General features: G+C 40.2%; 1 protein-coding gene across 9 annotated transcripts in view; it reads right to left on the bottom strand.

Annotated features, from left to right (window-relative positions):
- Window positions 1-21,278, bottom strand: part of PCDH7 (protocadherin 7) — a 385,684-nt gene extending 364,406 nt beyond the window's left edge. For 8 of the 9 annotated variants that reach the window (XM_032495414.1, XM_032495432.1, XM_032495422.1 and 5 more), the window contains exon 1: window positions 18,074-21,278. In XM_032495414.1, coding sequence (XP_032351305.1) covers window positions 18,074-21,250 — 3,177 coding nt within the window. In that variant the 5' untranslated portion in view covers window positions 21,251-21,278. Of the gene's footprint in view, window positions 1-9,843; window positions 11,962-18,073 lie in introns of those variants that run through there. The other variant, XM_032495463.1, reaches the window with a different exon arrangement.
- Between the last annotated feature and the right edge of the window lie 1,422 nt (window positions 21,279-22,700).

Here is a 22,700-nt window from a genome sequence, read left to right as displayed (position 1 = left end):
GCTGAAGTCATGATTCTAGCAATCTTCCTCCACAACTTGAAATCTGAGGATTAATCATCATTTTTCTGAAGGCAGCTTGCAAAAAATGCCAACGTGCCCCTCAAATTTCAATGCTCCCTAAACTGATTTTTGTTTGTTTGTTTGCAAAGATAAACATATGACTGTGTTAAAACTTAATGTAGTTTGAGCCTGTGGCAGTGTGTGCATGTGTGCACGAGTGTATGTGCGTGCGTGCATGTGAGAGAGAGCAAAAGTGAGAGTGGGGGTAGAAGGGGCATAGGATGTTATGTTTTATTCTCTAGCAGTTTGCTCAGGACTTGATATTTCTTTCAGAGCTTTTCAACTATGAGTTTAGGGAGAAATGTAGGCAATCATGAAAGTACAGAAAGACACAACTTTCTTTCTCTATTCCCTCAGTACTTTCATTTTTCACTATCTTTTGCCTTTGATGAAAAAGTTCCTCCCCCACCCTCCATGTATTTCAATTATTCAGTAAAAAGGACCAGCAAGAAATCAGCTTAAATGATAAAAAAGAAATAAGCCAAACATTTTTTAGACACCTGAGCAAAACCCTGCATTTTTCCCTTTTTGTAAATTGAGACTTTCCTCTCTAGTCTGAAGCATACTTTTTTCTCCTTTCTTCAGTAAGACATTTCTGCTTTTACCCAGAGTGATAAAATAATATGTCTTCAATTCTCCTCCACAGATGAGTGCTAGGAACAAAATGACAACTCTGTTATTTTTGGTAACAAAATATTCTTTATTTTTTTAAACTAATTCTTCTAGGAGAATACTTATCTTCAGCTATGGCATCATTACTTCATTTTTGCTTAATCTCCCTCCTCCCTCCTTAAAGATAGTTTGTTTACTATAACAGAAATTGCAGTCACCAATATCCAGTGTTTCTCTGTTTGATTTTTCGTTTCTTACATTTCCCATGGAGTTTTGAATAAGTTAGGAAAATGAGATAAAGGAAAACCGAGTGATCTGTTCAACATCAGAGATCAAGACCAAAATAAACCTTATAAAAGCTGCATCTGCCTCTCAGCCAGGATTGTACCCACTAATGCGGAGGCATATTACGTGGTAAGTCATGCTTTTAGATGTGAGGATCTTTCTGTGTTTCAAGGTCTTTTCATATGAAATAGGCTTGATAGATGAATAATTTCTTTCTTTCTGTTACTATTTTATACCAAAACAAAATTCACAGCTCAAGTGGCAGCCCTGTCTTAGTCCTTACTAACACTGGAGATCAGAAAAGCAGCACACAGGTCAACTCTGAACACAGGATAAACTGCACAAGTGTGCATGACACAGTAATTAAGGACTAGAAGGGCTGCTGGATTTTCTTTGTTTGGGTTTCACCCAGATCACTCTCATTTTCTTCACATGGCACCTCTGCAGCCTGAAATGTAGAGCTGAGCATTTCTAACCAAACCTATACAGACATTTGTACACGTAGATTACAGAAATCTACATGTACATCTACATGAAATTACTATCTACAGATTAATTTTTTATTCACAAGCCATGTCTGTCCTTCCTTCACGATGTGCATACGCTGCCCCGTTAACTGTAATGTGACACAGTGGGGACATCAGGCACTTTATGTCCCTCAAGGTTCACGTCATCTAGTGATTAGCAAACAGCCTTATAGATATTTTAAAGCATAAGCTGACAGTAAAGCCAGATTCTTCACTGAAACTCTTCTCAGGCTAAACAGAGCAGTTACACGATTGTAAATGCATGGTTTCCATTAGGAGTTTCTGCCTTGTGCTCTGGCAACAACTGTTCTTGTTTTACAAAAGAGCAATCAAAAAGTTCGAAGTTAAGAGTGGTGAATTCTCAATAACACATGAGCATGCACTTTTATTACTTGCTTACTGTGTAAAGTAGTTATTCATACTATTTATTGCTGGGGACTGAAAACAATTCCCACTTGTCTAAGTGGATTTAAAAAAAAACCAAAACTCTCACAAGGTGTATCCAGGAAACATTTTGCTAGCATGATAATAACACATACAGGCTGAATTGTGGACGTCATCAGGTCCTGACAATGTGGTTATGCCCGACACATGGCAATCTTTGTCTTTTCTCCTCTTTTTCTCTTTCTGAAAGTGTACCAATGTCTACATTGAAGTTTAGAGACGCATAACTAATTGTCCATTTTCAGACACCAAATTTGAATGAGCTTTCCAGCTCAAACCAAATTGTTCCATCCCTTACTTTGCTCATGCTCTAATGATCTGGTAATTTCAGACTGCATGTATGATGTTCAAACGTAGTAGTCCAGTAACTAACGCTGATTAATTTCCAGAGTCCTTTGGCTTTAAATTGGTTGTTTCCAAATGAAAGTTAAACTTTTAACCAAATGGTAACGAGGTGATCTGTGGGCTTTGTAAGAATTCAAGTGAGGCCTGGAGGGGGTTATTAGTCGGGCTTCTTACCAGTTTATCATGCTTTCTTTCTATTAATAGAATATGACTGCAAAGCTGGTGACATTTTTAATGCTTATTGTTAAGGAAACAAAATTCCACAAATTATTAAGTGGACTGTGGAAACAACAGCCTCAAAAATTTGATTCACTAATTCTGAAGATTGAAAAATTTAAAATCATTCCAGTAACACTAAGATCAACCCAGATGACAAGTGTATAGGGATATTATATTACTGAACCCAAAGTTATACTACAAAGATTCACATTTTGGGACATCTGCCAATTGAATAAATATCCTATATTTAAAAACGTATCATTAACACATTAGGAAGACACAGTCATAGCAAAAATGGGTATATCATTATCGTCATAAAGACTCAACTTCAGATGGGCTTCACTGGTACGCACCTGAATTTTAGGTGATTGAAAACGTGTCTCATAAAGAAATATACATATCTATCTATCTATCTATCTATCTATCTATCTATCTATCTATCTATGATATCTATCTAAACACACAGTTTAAACAAAGAAATAGCAAACATGATAATATATATATATTTTAAGAATATAAAATAATGTATTTTAAGAAAAAAACTATATATAGGTCATATTTTAATTGAATGTTTAATAATGAGCACCCAATTTAAAGAAAACCAGAATATGTACAGGAAATCTCTTACAAAGAATTCATTTTTAGTTTGTTTTCTTTCAAATGTGAATGCTTAAGGGAAAGATAAAAGATGACTTTTCTTTTTAGTAAAAGGTAAGCAAAATGTATGTTTTAAGAATCTTCTAATGAAAAATTTATTCTCTATATAAAGGCATGTCCTGTCCTAAATCAAATGGCAATTCACAAAAGTTAATGAGTACATTTTATTCCTAGTTGTATGAATAACATACACAATAGACTATGTGAATACTGAATGAAATGAAGAATATTAAAATTAAATGACAAAAAAAGGAAAATACATTTATGAGGTGTTCCCCAAGCACAGAATGGGTAGAGGGAAGGAGGGGAGGAGGGCCTACTGGTCTAATATCTGTCTTCCCATTTTTTGATTTGCACTTTGATTAAGGTTTAAGATGGTAGTATTAAATAAAATTGGACTGACTGACCTAATTTCAAGAACATAGTAAAAGGTATTAAAATAGGAAGGTTGAAATATCACCAAAGCCTTCAAGAGAAATCAGTGAATTCAATTTCATTCTCATAGAACTAGTTAGCTATAAAATAGATCTGTTTCCTCTACTCCGCATGTGCATGGTGGTGGAGACTGGCCTCTGCCGCTTTATAAATTGTGAGACCATGAGCAAGTTACTCGACTCCACCGCCTGTCATTTTTCTCAACTACAGAATGAAGACAATCATAGGCATTCTTCCTAGGGCTGTTGTATCTACATAGTAAGTTAACACATGTAAAATATGTTGACCACTGCATAGTATATAGTGTGCATTGTAAGTTTATCTATTATTTAAGTATTATCCCACTAAAAATGAATCTCTGCAGGAGGAGAAATGTTTGTTTTTATTATTGCTTTCTCCAGTCTCCAAAACATTGCCTTGCATATAATCATGTAATTGGCATACAATATTAAGTATTTGCTCTCTGAAATGTTACTGTATTACCTCTGTGTGTGTATTGTGTATGTGAATGTATATATACATACATATATATATTATACGTATATACATCTACATAATTACACATACACGTTTCTTATTAAAGGTAAAACTTTGAAGAGAAAGGCTAGGAGTCTTTGTAACAATGTAAATTTGAATGCTCCTGACCTAATACTATGTGCATTGGTTTGGAAAAAATAGGCATCACCATCTTTTGTTCCTAACGCCCAAAGGAAATGCCATCTCTGTATCTAAAATTGGTCTTTGTGCTCAATAGTTAAATACACTGAAAAACAGATTTAGAATTTAGATGCAGTTTTTAAAAAATCCTTTAAATTTATGCCATAATTATTGCCATTTCCCTGAACAAAAGAACTGATTAACTTGCCATTTTTAATATAGGGGGTCAAATGTAAAATTAGCTCAGGAAGCTCAGAAAGGTAGTTCTTAGGAAAGGTCTGTTCAGACGTTAGAAATTCTGACCAAAGGACAGAAAAGGAGTCCCTCCTCCTGATGTTGATGTATTATCCCCCTAAAAAAATCATTGCTTTATGCATATATAGTTCCCAGGCTACTCATTATGTATTTCATCACATGAATTTTTAACTAAGAAAATTAAAAGGCACAGTGTAAAAAAAAAAAAAAACCCTTGATGTGTCCATGGGTTTGCGTCATGATGCAAAGTGTTGCATGCACACATAATAATAGCTGGTGGAGAGTCACTCAGAGCGTGGGACTAGCCTCGGTTACATGCTTGGCAGTTTCCATATGCCATGAGAAATCATACCCACTGGATCGTTGTCAGACCAATTATGCCACTATGCCTGCAAATCCACTGAGACTGTCCTTTGAAAAGAGGGATTATTAAGCCTACCTTATTACTGTTTCAACTGATTCCCTCCCCACTCAACTCCTACTGCTTTTCATTCGGACTTTAATGCTGAAAATATACCAGACATTTAAAACTAAATATAAACATCATCATTTAAAAAGAACTCTGTTACATTTGTGGAACAATTTTTGGACTCTTTTATACAAATATTGATTTTATATTAATTAATATACCTACATGAACTTATCAGTTGGCAAAATTAAAATAATTAAGATGTTATTTAATGTCACACATCCCTGTGAAAGCTGAAAACTGTAGAAAGCATTCAATGATGTGCATAAAATGTTACACATAAGCTAAAACATGAATTTCAAATTTTATGCACATGCCTACATGTTATAGATTCATATTATTTCACAAAAGCTATAGCTATTGTACCAATTTTCCATCAATGCCAAAACACATCTATCTGGCTGCACGTCTTTTGAGGCTGATCTGAAAAGGGTTGAAAAGGTCCTCATAAAATGGGAAGTGTACCTTCCTTCCTATGAAAGTACAGACCGTATGTGGTAAATGACAAACTCATGAAGAAATGATGATCTGGTCCAACAAGTTCTTGCTCGGACCAAGAAAGGATTCTGTTACGGAATGAACTGTATCTCCTGGGAATTCACTTGTTGAAGCCCCAAACTCCAAAGTGACTTACTTGGAGTTAGAGTCTTTATGGGGCTAATTATGGTTAGATGGTATCAGAGGGTAGGGCCCTAATCTGATAGCACTGGTGTCCTTAGAAGAAGAGAAAGGGACATCAGAGCTCTCTCTCTCTGCAAATGTGCTGGCACCTTGATCTGAGACTTCTAGCCTCCAGACCTGTGAAAAAAAGAAATTTCTATTGTTTAAGCCACACAGTATTTTGGTATTTTGTTACCACAGTCCTTGTGACTATCACAGACTCTCTTCTCAGCCTGCTCAGGAGACATAGCAGGGATTGTGCACTAGAGCAAACTGCGTACAAATGCCTAAATATATGAATACGTAAATCTGTGCATAATACAAACATTGATCAGGACTATTATGCTAATAATAATTCTCAAATTCAAAGAGAGAAATAGGTTGGAGGAAAGTTGACTGCAGGTAAATTAAGGCCCCCTGTTTTAGGTAGAGAAGAAGGGACCTAAGAGCTTCTGTTTGTTTTTTTCCCAGTTACATATGTCACATGGAGAAAAGAGCAGGCCCCGCCTCCTGGAGTCGTTAGGAGGAGGAAATGCATGCGTGTGACAGACCCCGTGGCAGAGTGACCGCACAGACTTAGAGCTCAAATAAATGACAGCTCTTAACGTTACAGGCTGGCATGAGGAGTGAAAGAAAACCTCCCAGGAGATAATGCGCAGAAGAATAAAGCACTCTTAAAAAGTAATGAAAAAAAATTTTAAGTATCAAAATGGATACAAACTATTGTGAGCCTTTCCTAAACTCCTTGTTTTACAGCAACAAGCTATTGCTTCTCTTTCACCGTCGAGATGCCACAGGCACTGAAATGATTTGTGACCAAACCCAGTGCCTTCCGGCAGACAGAGAGGCACACGCACTGGCTGCACCTTGAGCAGGATCAGTGTAACCCTGGAGAAATCAGCCAGGATTAGAGAACGTCAGGGCTCCAAACAAGTACATTGTGACCAAACAAACAAAAACCAAAACCAAAACCAAAATAACTTTTTAACATCATAGTGAAAATACCCCAAAAGTGTAAATGCACTTTAAGAAGGGCTTAGAGAAATTTCTTGATAACTAGAAATATTATCTTAAGTTGCGGTAGCGTTTTGACAAGCCCCACACGTTTTATGTGGCTCTCATGAACCCTGTCATGTAATCAGAGCAGCGGTTATTATGTAAAATGACAGAGGATGAGTTTGAGAGGCTTGGGGACTTCAGAGGACTTACATAAGGTCACACTGGCCAGTCAGTGACAGAGCCAGGACAAGAAAGCAGACTTTCCTGTTACCTCATCCAGCTTTAGTTTCCTACTTCCCAGAGGCTGTCGAAGAGTGAGCCAGGAAGCAGAAGTTAGGGATTTCAGGGGCTCTAAACCTCACGTTTTTTGTAGCCTGACCTACCCTCTGCAATCAGAATAGAGAAAGTGAAAATGTCAAAAATGCAGGTTTCTGGGATACAGTACAGACCTACTAGAACTCAATTTCTGAGAACAAAGTAAATTAGGATAAGAAACAGCTCCACGGCAGTAATGTGGCAACAGCTTTGATTCCAGCAGTCTAATAATAATAGTAGAGAGAAAGGGAGTCTATTGCCATGCAGTTTGTGGTTTTTTTTCCCTTCTATTTTCCTTCTCTGTTCTTTCTGTCAAAAATACAGGGGTAGAAAATGAATGAAGACAGAGCAGGTGGACATACATTCCAGGCTGAAAACAAAAACCAAACCCAAACAGAACACCTGGCAGAAATGGGAGAAAGTAAACATCCACTGCTTTTTGACACTAAATCTTGCAATCACATGAAGCCTTGACGTTTAGTGTCATCCTTCGGTCACCAGGGCCCCGGGTCAAAATTCAAGGCCACAAACATTGGCTTTTGTCAGGACTGAGTCCCGTCCCCCCCCCTTTATTTATTTGTTTATTTATTTAGTTATAATCTCACCTTACCTCCTGACTCCCAGCTGGAGTTCGAGCCACTCGTTGCCTTAACAGAGTTCTCGGTCTTCTAAACTACTGAAAGTTGACCACCCTTCCTTAAGGCCCTCATCAAATCTGTATTTCTTAAGAACTACTGGTCTTTGTGAGGTGCCGACCTAGTTATCTGCTTACAGCGGTTTACACCCAGGTGTGCCAAAGACTGAACCAACTCCTCCGGAGGTCATTTGCTATTTAAAAAAAGGTGCTCCTTAGAATTTGGGGCTTGGAAGGCGTGCTTTCGAGTTGCATTTCTCAGCTCCCACCTCACTGCTCATCACTCCCCAGTCAGGGCACACTCCCTCTTCTAGACCTCTCTCCCGAGTACGCCAAGTACATGTTTCTCTTTACAGATGTGCTGGACTCTCACCTTTAAAGATGACCGCTCCCCAGGGGCAGTGAGAATGGAAACGGGGGGAAAAATGTGTTACGAGTGAGCGTGGGTTGGCACAGCGAAATACTACTACCTGCGGGAAGATACACGTTGACAAAACGGAGACTCATGCGTGTGTTTGGGGACACATGTATCTGTTTTTCTCCTAAAAATGGAGTGCCAGAAAAATCCTGAAAACCCATACATTTGCACGCTTTTTTCAAAGCCCCTCAAATATATCACACATCTACTGTGTGACCAGTGCCTCCTTACATGTTTGCTTTAGTTTACTTTATCTTTTTTAAGGGTTTGGTGTGTATACCACCACCCAGAGGAAGCAAAGAGGGGAAATCAGACAATTGCTCATTTGGTACCAAAACAAGAGTCACACACCCCGCAGAGAAGGCAGAGGCTCTAGCCAACCCAGCAGGTAGCCTTTTATCATGGAGACATCCACCCAGCAGGGAAAGAAAATAACAATTAGGATGTTCTCAGAGATGGATAGAAAAGTGGCCACAGCGCAGTTCAGTGATCCAACGTGGGTGGATTTCTCAGGCTACCTAGCACCAAGGCCCAGGCCTTTTGTTCAGTCATCTGTTCAACAAATATTTAGGAGTGTCTCTGGTACGCGGGACACTGTAGTAGGCACTGATCGCATGATGGACAAGATAAACTTGGGGATAGTTCCCCTGAACTTCACGTATCCCTTACCTTGTATATATTATTTTTGCGCTGAAGATAAGGGCCTTGTTTTAGCCATCATTTTAATTACAAAGCCTTGTACTGTATACTAAAGACATAGCCAATCTATTCTTTATAAAGTAAATGAATTAAAAAAATCATACACATCCAAGAAAAGTGTTTTGCAAAGTTATAGATAGAAATTATTCCCAGGTAGCTATTTCAAACATGGAATTACTTCTGAAGGACCTCGATAGCTTTTCTAGAGAGCCTCAGAAGTAAAGTTAGGATTAGAGTGATTTACCCAATTCTTGAGGTTGCCTTGTTTGTTTTTAATCACATATGAGGCTATTGTTTACAAATTGGGTGAATTAATTCAATCTCTAAATTATACCCACAGCACTTTTTTTTTGTAATAGAAAGTGCAGTTTGTGACCAAAAGAAGTTTGAAAAATGAGTCCCATTCTAATTCTTTTGCAAAGATTTTACCCAGGTAAGTCTGAAAATACACTGTAGTCAGAAGTACAAATGTCACCACCTCCCCTAAATGCTGTCAGTACTTTTGAATTTGGTTTATTTCTTCAAAGACCTGTTAGTTCTTAGCCAGTTCCACCAGAGCCATGAAAAAGCTGTTCATTACCTCAGCTCCCTTGTCTCAGAAATGGTGCTTTTCCTTGCAGACTGTTCTGAGGAGCAAACATGCACTCAATGCTTTGAAACTGAAGAAGCATAATGCCAATATTATCTATCGTTTTTCTGCTCTGTAATCTTCTTTAATATATTAATTCCATGAGGACAAAGACTCAATCTCATTTTTCTTTTCATACCCAGTACCAGCTGATATGAGATGTGTTAAAAGAAATAAACTTTATTTAAACTAGTCTCTAACATGCTCATATTTCTCTTTAGAGTTTATAGAGTAGAATGAAGTATTGTCCTGACGTTTAAAAGAAAATGTCCAAATGCTAAAATATACAGGGTATTGGATGGTTGGCTCTGAGTCTGCCTCCACCTGTCCGCAGGCACCACCCTAAATGGTAAATTCCAGTAACTGAAAAGGAGCCTGGTCAGGAGACCTGAGGTGGGGATGACAACTGGGAGCAGGGGTTTGGGGGAGAAATGTCTGTGCACGGATAGGAACCAAGGGCGACATCTTCAGAGATTAAAAAAAAAAAAAAAAGGAGGAATGATAATGGACTTCTCAAAAGCTCACTGCTGTTGATTGTTCTGATTCAGTTTAATAACACACTAACATTCTGGGGAGCGTTAGTAATTCTTTTGTTTTGATTTATTATGTTTTTCCAGTCATAACTGTAAATAGCCACTGTTTCCCACCCCAAACAGTCTAGAGTGGTGGTTCGCAATACTTTTCAGCTGCTTCCACAATAAGACACATTTTTTTATGAAGCAACCAAAAGCCAAAGACACACAGGCATACAAACACAACTGAAATAAAGATCTCCCAAGACAATATTTACTCTTACTATATGGATGGAATCCTTGAAAATTTTTGGCTTTATTTTGTATCTTTCTAATTGTGGTAGAAATTCACAAATTGATTCATGTCCCAATAGTGTGTTGCAAACCAAGTTTGCATAATTCTGCCTTATAATGTTCTTCTTTGTGAAGATATTCATAAATATCCCCTCCATGTGATTACACATTTTAGGTTATCCCCAAAATTCTGGCCTTTTTTTTGGTCTATAATTTGTTTTGGAGTTGACGTGATTTGTTAGAGGATTTACACTTTCAGCATATCTGAAGAAGTTTACTAGTTAAAATGAGGAAACATGACATTTCCAAGAAGCTAAAAGCAGTAAGAATTCTCTTCACCAGTTTCTCACACTGGTCCTTGTGCTCAAAACGAAATGAGAGGTTGATGATCATTAGGTTTTATTCAGGAATTTCACTATAGTCTCAGTGATACTTCTGAAAATTTCCTTTTTGCAGAATTAAATCAATGGCTACTAAAATAAAAGGTCTGAAATGCATGCATTAGTGACGTTCATGGGTTCGCGTGCCTTTCCTGTCACTCCGTATTTTAATGTTGTTCCAATATTTATTTATTTTTCTGAAAGTGCTTTTCTGTTAACAATAATTCACCAAAATTTTCTCAAGAATCTGGCATTCTTGGTCAGTATTTCAAAACTTGGGGAAAACTTTAATTGGGCAGATGATATGATAAATATATTATACAATTATCAAAGTTTACAAGTGGAACACTTATTTTTAGGCACGTAAACACATACAACATAACAAACAGAAACACAAATATACAAACAGAGAGAGTTAGAGGGACCATACAGAGAATTCCCTGACTTACCTAGCAAATCGCTACTTACACAACTAAAATCCGGCTACTTGCTTTCTCAGTATGTCACATGCTGAATTCTCAGAAGCCTCTTGCATTTATGTTCTCTGACATTAAATAGAATAGCCTTCAGATGAATGTAGTCCACAAAAACATATTCCTTCTGAATATGACCACAGTGACTTCAGTGAATCTAACTGAAAGTTTCTAAATTTTCTTAAGGAATTTAAAAAACAAACAAACAATCCCTTGGAAAGTCTACAGATATTTTGTTCAGTATTTCTTGATTAAGGAAAAATCAACCTTTGGCAGAGGCTGTGATAAATACAAAATAAATCTCTTGAATATGTCTTTATAAACAATATAATTTATAAATGTTGCTCAAAGTCTTTGCATACACATGTGTGGGAGGACACGCAAACACACACAGTGGCATTTAGAAAGACACACACAATGATCAAGAGACACCGTCCTTTACTCTCACAACTATCTCACTGGTCTGGAAAAGACTGTGATTACATAACAAGTTAAAACTATTGATCAATTTAGGATTTTATTCAAAGTCATTATTTAATGTATTATAGACAAAGACTTAATAGACTAAATTTTCCTCGGTTCACCCAAAGCCAGAGTCTTCAAATCATTGTTGAAATAGGCTTTTGGGTTTTTTTGGTTTTTTTTTAAGACTTTACTATTAAATTCTGCTAACTACCTCTTTGAGAATGGAATTCCTGGTGACTTTGACACCCATTAGTAACACATTTCTTTATTAATACTTCTTTTATAGGTTTATTTATTTCAATACTATTTTTCCTTAAATGAGACGAAAAGAAAAAAAAAAAAAAAACCTTGAAAATCAAATGCACAAGTGGAACAAGCAGTGATTGGCTGACACCCCACGGCCAAGGGCAGGCTCCAGCAGGTTGCGAAGTAGCAAGGTCATCAGAGTATGGTGCATAATGGAGCATCATATTAGAGTGGAATTCAGCCAAACACAGTAATGTATGGAAGTGGACGCATCTGAAAAAAGGAAAATAAAGATTTATGCAGGTCAAAAAAAAAAATTGATGAAGAAAATTTCCCCAACGTCTTATGCCCGATTGGAATGCTGTGGTGGAAGTTTTGGAGCAGAGAATTTTTATTTGCAAATTATGTGTTTGTAAATAATAAATAAGTTCAAGGGGGAAAAAGTTAACTTGTCAGATGAATCCTACTTGCAAGCTTTAATGGGTTCTTTTGTTTGTTTGTACACAGCATTAGAGTTCAATACAAACATCACTAAATTCCTGAAAATAAACCTTTATTCTGCCTTTAAAACATTAATTCACCAGAAGTGATAATTAAGATTAGTTTTAGTGGTTTCAGCTCAATTCTTCTTGGAATGTGATTTCTCCCACAACACTAATGCTAAATTAAGCACTGTGTAATGTTCTGAAACAGAGTCCCTGCTTTAGAAAAGATACTAAGGGCTTTTAAAATAAATAAGAAAGAAAAGCAAAGCTGACTCAAGATATATATATATAGAGAGACAGATCCTACTATTTCTATAGAGTTACAGTAAATAAATGGATGGGGAGCCTGGGGATAGCCTAGAAATTGGTTATACATAATTTAAACATAAAACTCTAAACAATTGTCATACTAAATTTCCTATATAACCTCTACAACCACCCTCTCCCAGAAAAAGAAATGATGTTAAAATGCCTAGGAGCATTGGTGGTTATTGTGAAACCATGGTTTTGTTACACTGTATTTAGTTTTAAAAACAGTTCGGATTTCATTCTTGACTTTAATAAATAATTTAGATGTTATCGATATGTAAATTTAGAATCTAAAACACGAGATTGGTTAACCGACTAACAAGGAAGCGATCCAATTGAAAAACGACAAAATGTCACATTCTTCTATCAATTTTCTAGAAGACACTTTTAGAGGAAAAACCAGTTCACGACTGCGTGTTAAGGATACTACCAAAGTACAGTGCATCTGCAAAGTTGCCAAAATGCAAAGACGCTTGGAAGCCAAAGGAGTCATCAATATTGATGGAAAAGGTAGATTTTTCTCAATCAGAATGCATAGAACGTTTCATACATAATGTATAAAAAGCTTTTATTCATTTCCACTATAAATATGTTTTTATTGAGGATGTAAATGCTAGGTAGGAGCTTACATCTATTGTCATTGTTGTGCTAAAATGAAAAATCCTGTCAACTTATTGAATATATCTTCTAAAGCATGTTAAATTACTTTAATGTCTGTCATCAGTTGCTTGCTTCCATAAGGGGGGAAAAGCTATTAATTTCTTTTAAAAAGCTATAAAATTAGAAATATAATTTCCCTGATAATTTTACAGATAAAACCTAGAGCCTAACGTAAATTATATACTATGGTAAAAAAATCAGTTTTCATAGCTAAATATATAGCTATATGTACATAAGTCAATCTCAACAGATTTCTGTTACTACTGAAATAGATACAGAGAAAGTTGTAGAAAATCATTTTTTTCCTACAAGTAGCATGACAAACAAACAAACAAAAAAAGAACACTGGACCCTGCATTCTGTGTCCAGGACTCTGGTCCACATTAAATCCCTGATAATCTTATGATCTCAATCAAATAAACTTTTTCATACGAGGCCTCAGTTTCTTCTACAAAATGAGGGGATTGTTTTGGTTGGTATCTTTTAATTCTAAGATATGACGACTCTAGCGATTTCAGATACAAACGCTGAGCTGTTGACGATGATATATATTTCTGTCAATTCTGTATGTGTTTGAAGTTCAACTCTTTTCCACATTATCAGCGTATCAATATCACAGGAAATGAGCCTCATAGCGCCATAGCCGGTTTATATGAGTATATCTGTGGGTGTGTGAATGTGAGAGAGTGAGAGATAGTGATATATATTTACTGCGTGCATGCTTTTCCCCATAAGAGCTATGTACTTACTCAAAGATGAAAAGTTAACAAGAAAAAATGATTTTGCAGCTGCATGGTTTACTTAGAATCCTTAAATTGACCTTATGGTCTTATGTCAAGTCATTAATTGACTTAGGAGAAGTTTGGGGTAAGTTTCAAATTGTCATACCTGGATTTCAGTAAAAATCTGTACGTACGCTGCAGGTCAGATCAGTGGATGACCCTTCCCATGTTTTATTGACATCCAGAAAGCCAGTAGATACCTCCTGACTAAAGACACAGCCTAAGTTTCATCAGTTACTAGCCTCTTACCTATGATTTCAGGCCAAAGGGAACAGAAGTCTCACCATAGGCAGATTCATTGTGCCTCTTGAAAATATCCTGGCTTACAGGCAGGAGAACCATACTGTAGAAGTTCTGCTGATAGAATTAAAACTGGAGGTGGCTGGGGTTGGCATCACTAGACAGATGCACTTCCACTGTAATACATATGGTATAATACACACTCACAAATAAACTGATATTCAGTTTCCTCAGTGCTTATAACTCTAGTAGATGGTAAGTCATTATTTGTTTCCCAAATGGAAGTAATTTAAAAAATTTATGACATAATTTTACTATATTGAACACAATTTGATCAATTAGAGGGAACATTATTCAGACAACATTCAGCAGTTCCTTAGGCTAGGGAAACTGTCACTGGAGCTAATATGAATTTTTCTTGAGTATTTCAGGATCAGCTACAAATGGATTTTCAAATTAATGTTTATTCAAGCTGCATCCTCTATATGCTTGCCAAAAATAAAGTACCTTACTTTCCATTCACTAAATACAATAAAATTTTTACTTGTCAGTGCATTATCTAAATAACAACATGGCAAGGATAAGCTCAAGAGGACTTGAAAACAACATGCAAAGTGGTAACTCTGCTTTTATGTTCTCTGTCAAACTTTTGGAGTTATATTATTTTTTTAAGAAAATTGAAAAATACTTAACACATAGTAAAATATTGGTGATTTAAAAATAAATTAAAAAATAGATTGCTTCTGCTTTCATTTAACAAATCAAAAGCACTGTTTGTACTTCCAGGTCACAAAACTTTAACAACCTCCAAGACCAGGTTTACCACACAAAAGAAGAATGAATGGAAAGGTGGACACCTAATGTCAATGATCTACAGTTTGCTCAAGTAGACACATTATTGAGTTGAGAAGAAGGGCTTTTGTTTGAATTGTAAATGTCTGAAGTATGAAAACCTGGGCTACATCATCAGTTTTTTCACTGTATGAAGTTCAGAATAATTCCAGCAACTCTTGCAACACATTATCTCCTCGATTCTGCCCAAGAGTAACTAAAGAAGATTGATTTGAACATTGCTAGAGCCTATGAAAACAAACCAAAAAGAAGTGGAGGGGGTCAGTATTTACAAATACATTTCTGCAAAGCTGTTTACCTCATTATAATGTAACCATTAAGGGAACTTAGGAGCAACACTTCAAACTAATTCTCATAAAGATAAGAACACTGTCATAGACATCGTTTCCTTTATATCACAAGTAAAGAACTATGATAAGGCAATTAAGAAAAATTACAAATAAAGTGAAGGCTCTGTGTCAGATGAAATCTCAGATTTTTAATTAATCCCTACCATTAAGAAATTAAAGAGAGTAACCTTGGAGATTTTCTTTAGATAAATTCAGCATTAAAGGGGAGAAACTATAACAAAACCTTGAATTAAAAAAAATTATGTGAGGTTTAATCAAAGAAAATACATTTGGGAGTGTTTAAAAAATCAAAGGTAATATATTTAAAAAATAAAAATAGAAAATCATCTACTTACAGTACAAACAAAATTGAGAACAAAAAAGATCCTGTTTAATATGTCAGATGTCTAAACAGAATGTAACTTTGTAAATGGATCCCTCGTCTCCTGACAGCAAGATTGAGGAGATGAAACATATCAATTACTATTACTAATTACATTAATGGGAATGCATTTCATTTGTCCTTATTTCATTTTAGGTCAGCTATTTATTGTGGTTAAAACTTTATACATCTTTTGACTGTCCAACAACACACAAGTTTTCCAAAGTCACTTTTACAAACTGCATGCTTTATTTCAATGACTTTGTAGGTATTCTCTTCTGGTATATGGACTTCTTTGCTCAGTTAAGAGACTAACACCATATATTAGTTTATTTATAAGCATATCACTTTGCCTTTTAAACAGGATGCCACAACAGTCTTGATATTGGCTCTTTTAAATATTCAAGAATATAGAGCTAACTCCATTTGATGACCAAGTAAAGCTTAAGTGTCAGCACAGAACATATGAGATGGCTGCATAAAATATCTACAAATCTCCCACTTAATATGTTCACTCAGAAGTTTAAGATTATGCAATTTAAAATATAAATGCCAGTCAGCCACAGGACAGAAAATCCTGTTAGAATGACAGTGGAGAAGTAAATATTCTGCAGAAATATCTCTTCACATGCTTTGGCATAACAAATTACCATTTTCTAAAGAAATTTCTACAGATCTTAATTTATTTGTGGGTATTATTATAACTAACCTTCTAAAAGTGCTATTATTTTTAACTGGAATTGTCCTTGATTACAAAACTGATAAAATCACCAAAACCAAAACAAAAATCTGCAACTAATTCCAGGTAAAGCACTAACACAACAAATACACTCTCCACTTGCCATGTTTCGTTTAAAAGAAATAACTCAGGCTCATGTGCATGAAAAGACATTTTTTTGAAAGACATTTAATGCAATGTAGCCCAAACCTGTGTTTTCTCAGATTGCTTTGATAACTGGATATAAAAGCATATTGTCTGTTTCTCCTTATCCAAATAGCTACACTTAAGTACTATCTGTCAAAAACATTTCTTTACGAAACTGATTTTTAAAGTATAAAAACAATAAGAAATTATTATCTATCTCTTTTCTATAATATCTTTAATAAGCCCATCAATAACATTTTTAATGAGGCTATAAAATAACTTTTTCCTTTGCTTTAATTCTTCTCAGATCACACATTCCACATGCAAAGCATATTTAATAGAAAAACTACTTTTGGATATTATTTGACAGACATAAATGTGTTTCTTGAGATGCTCTGGCTATAAGAAACATGTGATATTTTATCAGCAGAGTTGCTACAGCTTTAGACACAACAATTTCCAAAAGGTTTTAAGTTGTTGGGTGAAACTTTGGTGGGTGTGAAAAGTAAACTTTGTGAGATGTATGTTATATATATATATATATATATATATATATATGCACACAGATATAATCACACAAGCAAAACTGTCGAAAATAAACTTTATATCTTCTGAAGTTCACCTCAGAATATATAATTTTTTTACTGTTTCCACATTTCACATGAAAACAACTGTGTCAACTATTCCATAAAATTATTATAGTCTCAGTATATCACAATGCATATCAAAATATTCTTGCACACACTGCATCAAACAGGAAATTTTTGTTGCTTGGCTTAAATAATAATTGGTTTATGCAATTTACTTTTGCTTATGAACTTTTAATACTAAATACAAATAATATGAATGCCGAATGCATAGCCTCATAGAAGCCTAACTTTATGGATACTGAAATATTAAAAATGTAGATTTGCATGATATTTGTATATCATTAAATATTTTTAAGTCAGCATTTTTGTCAAAGTAGTAAGGATTTCAGTATCTCAGAGTTGGTACTTCCTTTGCATGAATCAGCATCTGTTTATCTGTAAAATCCTGCATAACGTATAACACAGCTAAAATTTTTATACTGTTCAATTTGCATAGATAGCAGCAGTAACTTTAGAAATGTTCTCTCTGGATGCAGTTACCCACTTAGTAGCACAAAAGAAAAAAGTAATTTCAGGTTAAAACTAGCCATCCAAACAATGCATAGATACTTATCCAGAAACAGAAAATGTAGGATGAATTAGGACTGTCAAGCCAAAGAGAAGTGCAAAACACTGCCTACAGTGTTTTCTTCAGTAGCTTAGTAAACTTAGTAAACTGGTGCAAAAGGCAATGGTGTACCTTTTGTGAACGGCCTCCACTAAATAAATGGTGTATGAACTACACCAGCACTAAATCCCTATTTCATTTTAACTAATAGCTTTCAGAGAGAAGACAAAACTTTGTAGAAGATGCTGTCTCAGATACTTAAACATATGTGGGATGCATCTTACCTGTTTGCTGTACTTGTTATTGGTTTGACAGCTGTACTCAGAGCAGTGATCTGATCCAATTGAAATGTTGTCTCCTGCTCCCACAAATGTGTTAGCTGGTGGTAGATCTTGTACGGCCTGGTGTTTTTTTCCTGCAGTTGGTGATTGGGGGTGAAGCTGGACAGTTGGCAATGGGGAACTAGATTTGTAATGCCTGGCCAGGTCAGGACTGCCGGGCCCGCCGTTAACTGATCGGTATCGGCCCATGCTTGGGCTGTCTGACAGCTTCTCATTGACACTATCATACCTCTGTCCATTTGGTTTAGAAGCTTCTACAGTGACAATGCTGCTGTAGAGAGGCTGCTTAGATTTTTTGTTTTTCTTGTCCTTTTTAGGCTTTTTAGATTTGTCATGCTGTTGGGGTGTAAAAAAGTCTTCATGATCTTTTTTGCCAGCTTCATAGCCATTTTTATTTTTGGAACGGCAGTATCTTGCCATCACTACAATTAAGATGATTAGAATCACTGTCATAATTCCAGCAACCACCCCAATCACAATACTGAGTCTCTGTTTGCTAATTTCATAGCTTGGGTCACCAGCTATATCCTGGGTAAGTGGGGTGTGCAAACTTCTGGCTATCTGGGAGTCAATCACAGTTGCATTAGAAACACTTTCATTGACAAACACATGCACCAGAGTCGTCGTGGACTGGGAAGGCTGCCCACTGTCATTCACTTGCACTACCAACCTGTGCAAGCCATAATGCTTTTGGGTGAGTTTTCCCACTAAGGAAACCACACCACTGGTGGAATCAATCTCAAACAGCTTGAAGGGATTCCCTCCCACAATGCTGTAGTTAAGGTCTGCATTGATGCCATCATCACTGTCTGTTGCCAACACTGTAGCTACCACTGTTCTGACATTACTTGAAGGTGGCAGTAAAGTGTAGGAAATGTTTCTGGGAAGGGTAACGGTGGGAGCGTTGTCATTCTCATCCATCACAAAGAGAGAGACTGTGGCTGTTGCAGATCTGGGAGGATCTCCCCCATCCACAGCCTTGACTCTGAATGTGTATGTGGTCTGATGTTCCCGGTCAAAAGACATGGTGGAGTAAATGGTCCCTGTGTCATTTTCAATGGAAAAAATGTTACTGTTCTCCTCTATGTACAGGCTCATCTCCGCATTGCGCCCCTTGTCAGCATCCATCACTGTGACCATTCCCACGGGGCTGTTGGGCTGCAAGTTTTCTTTCACATAAAAGGTAAAGACGTCCTGCATAAACTTAGGGTCATTGTCATTCTTGTCAGCCACCTGCACAATCACAGTGGTGCTGCCCTGCAGCACCGGGATGCCTTTGTCTTTGGCGTTAACTTTAAACTCATACCTGTCAGTCTGCTCACGGTCCAGCACCGTATTGACGAGGATGTCCCCGGAATCGGGATCTATGGCAAAGATCCCCATGACGGAAGAGTCCAGAGAGTAGGCGATCTCAGCGTTTTTCCCGCTGTCGGCGTCTGTCGCCAGCACCGTGGCTACCCTCTCACCAGGGATGTTGTTCTCGGGAAAGTAAACCTCCACCACCGACTGGCCGAAGACGGGAGGGTTGTCATTAGTGTCTCCCACCTTGACAATCAGGGAGTTGTTGCTGGAGAGGCTAGGGCTGCCCGAGTCCACCGCCACTATGACCACGTTGAACTCCCGAGTGGTCTCATAGTCCAAAGGGGCAGACGTGTGCAGAAAGTACTTTTTCTTGTTCTGATCGCCCTCTGTGTCGCTGGCCGGTTTGAGTTGGAAGGGCACGTCGCCCACCACGGTACAGGTGACCACTCCGTTCTCGCCTTGGTCTCGGTCAGACACCTGCACCAGGGCGATGGGGGTGTCGACCAGAACGTCCTCGGCCACGTTGGCCACCCCGTCCTTGAGTGGGATACGCCCGATCTTGCGGATTTCAATGGACGGCACATTGTCGTTCTCGTCCTTGATATTGAGGACCACCGTGGCTTTGTCGGTCTTGGGGGGCTGCCCGCGATCGCGGGCCATGACAGTGAAGCGCAGCTGGTTCACCTCCTCGCGGTCGATACGATGCAGGACACTGAGCCAGCCGGACGTCTCGTCGAGGCGCAGCAGCCGCCTCACGGACTCAGTAGCCGCCCCAAACACATACTCAATCTGCCCGTTGACCCCCACGTCCAGGTCGGCGGCGCGCAGCTGCAGGATGGGGGTCCCTGGGGCGCTGTTCTCTGCCAGGTCAGCCTCGTACACGCTCTTCTCGAAGCGGGGGCTGTTGTCATTCACGTCAGTGATGAGCACCCGCAGGATGGCCTGAGAGGAGCGGGGCGGGTCGCCACCGTCGCGCACCCGTAGGGTCAACTCGTAGGAGTCGCGCTGTTCGCGGTCCAGCGCCCCCTTCACGATCAACTGCGGCTGCTTCTCGCCATCCGGGGTGTCGGCCACCTGCAGCTCGAACACGCTGCTGCGGCCTCCCGGGTTGGTCCCGCTGCCACCCTCCGGCGCGTCCAGCCGCCTCTTGGAGCCACCCGAGCCGCCGCCGCCGGTCGCGCCGTTCCCGCCGCCCCCGGGGTAGGGGGCGCTGTCGGCAGGCCCGGCGCGCCGGCCCTCGCCGCCGCCGCCGCCGCCCCCGGGCTCCTGGAGCAGCTCGTAGCGGTCGATGCCGTTGCGACCGAAGTCACGGTCGGTGGCGGTGGGTAGCAGGTAGAGAGTGCCCACGGGCCGGTTCTCCTCCACCGTGAGCGTAAGCACGGGCGACGGGAAGGTGGGCGTGTTGTCGTTGATGTCGAGCACGATGACCCGACCCTCGAACAGGTCCACCCAGCTCTGCGAGGGCCCGATCACCGACACCTCGAAGTCCAGGAAGCACTCGTTCTCGTCGAAGATCATCTGACACTGGGGCAGCTTCTCGCGGTCGATGCGCCGCTCGCTCGTACTCAGCTCGCCGGTGAGGTTGTCGATCTTCAGGTACTCTGAGCCCGACTCGAGGCTGAAAGTCACCTCACCGGAGCCGGTCACGATGCCCAAGTCCGAGGCGACGTTGCCGATGCGGACGTCTGCTGGGCCCTCCTCGGCCAGTCGGTACCGGAGGAGTTGTTTGGCGGCCGCCAGGCTGAGTGAGAGCGGCAGGAGGAGACAGCAGCCCAGGCACCAGGCGCGCGCCCATCCCGTGGTCCGCATCCTCAGCATCTTCTCCTGCTGCTGTTGCTACTGCTCCTTCTAATCAAGGCCCCCTCGGCGCCCCCTTCCTCCGGGGCCGGTCGCCTGCCCTCCTCCCAGTCCTCTCTCCTCTCCGGGAAGGGAAGAAGCGAGAGGAAGAGGAGGGAGGGGGCAAGAGCAACGTCCAGAGTCAGCCAGGGGGGACCAGCGATAGATCCTTCTTTTTTTTTCCCTCCTGCTTCTTCCGAAAGTTATTGTTTCATAATTCATGCAATGGGTACTAATCGCCCACTTGCCGGCCGCCGTTCAGTCGCAGTACTCACAGTTCACGGGACACTGCGCGCCGCGGACTCGGCGCCCCCCCAGAGTCATTCCCGCAGCGGGCGGAGGATCCCGAGCTACTGTCCCCGCTCTGTCGGATGGGGCCGGAACCGCTCCGGGAGGCGGGCGGTGGAGCCGGGAAGCGGAGGGGAGCGAGCCTGCAGCTCACCCCGCCTGCCAACCCCGCTGGTCTTTGATGCTACTCGAGTTGAGTCCAATTCACGTTTCAGCCACTCACTCCAGACCCAGCTTCTGCTCCGGCTGCCCAGGCAAACGTGAGTCGCTTCCTGCACGAGGCGCTAGGGTCAGCAACAAGCCAGTCTCAACTCCGACTCCGCTCAGGCAGCGGAGGAGCCAGGCAACGGATCAAGAATGAAAAATCCCGGCAGGTCGCTTCGGGCACCGTGCAGTGGAGACCACTCGCGTCACACAGCGGTCCGCGTCTGGGTCCCCCCCGTGTGCGGAAGAGCAGCCCGAGCCATCTTCAGAGATGCCCGGAGAGTCAGTCCCTTCACTCCCGAGAGCTCGGGTTTCTCTTTTTTCTTAACAACTCTGCGCAAGGTCATTAGTCACGAAGCCGCCGCCTGAAACCGCAGCAGCCGTTCGCCCGCGGGGTGAAGCCTGAGCCGTGCGCACTTCGCGGTGCCCAAGTTTGGGTTCGCAACCGCAGAGTCCGTGCCTTTCCTCACCTGCATTCGGCCCGCATGTCAGAGCACTGGGATCTGCAGCGCTGTGCGCGATTCAGGGAGGAGATTGCAGCCTCTCTCTCTCCCCGCGCGCGCTCTCTCTCTCTCCCTCTCCCTCTCTCTCGATCCCTCCCCTCCCTCCCTCTATCCTCTCTCTCCTCCTCCTCTCTCCTCCCTCCTCTCCTTTCCCCTTTCCCCTTCTCCCACTCTCTCTAGTACGCTCCCTCTCCTTCCTCCAAGTCCCAATGCTGGCAACTCGAGCTGAACTTGATCCCTTTGCAGTTCAAAGGTGAGCAAACCAGGCTCGGCGCGCAGGCGACGTTGGCCTGGCGAAAGCCCCCGGCCAGGCTCCCCCAACGGCAATTAACAAAGATGCCCAATTCTGTCCGGATTTCTGAAGAAAAAGGAAAAGGCACCGGGGAGGGGGGTGTTAGGGGAGGTGGAGTCAGATACAGCTGCCAAGTAGCTTAAAA

The sequence above is a fragment of the Camelus ferus genome, chromosome 2, assembly GCF_009834535.1.
Source record: "Camelus ferus isolate YT-003-E chromosome 2, BCGSAC_Cfer_1.0, whole genome shotgun sequence".
Taxonomy (NCBI): Eukaryota; Metazoa; Chordata; class Mammalia; order Artiodactyla; family Camelidae; genus Camelus; species Camelus ferus.
This window is presented reverse-complemented; position numbering and strand designations above follow the sequence as displayed.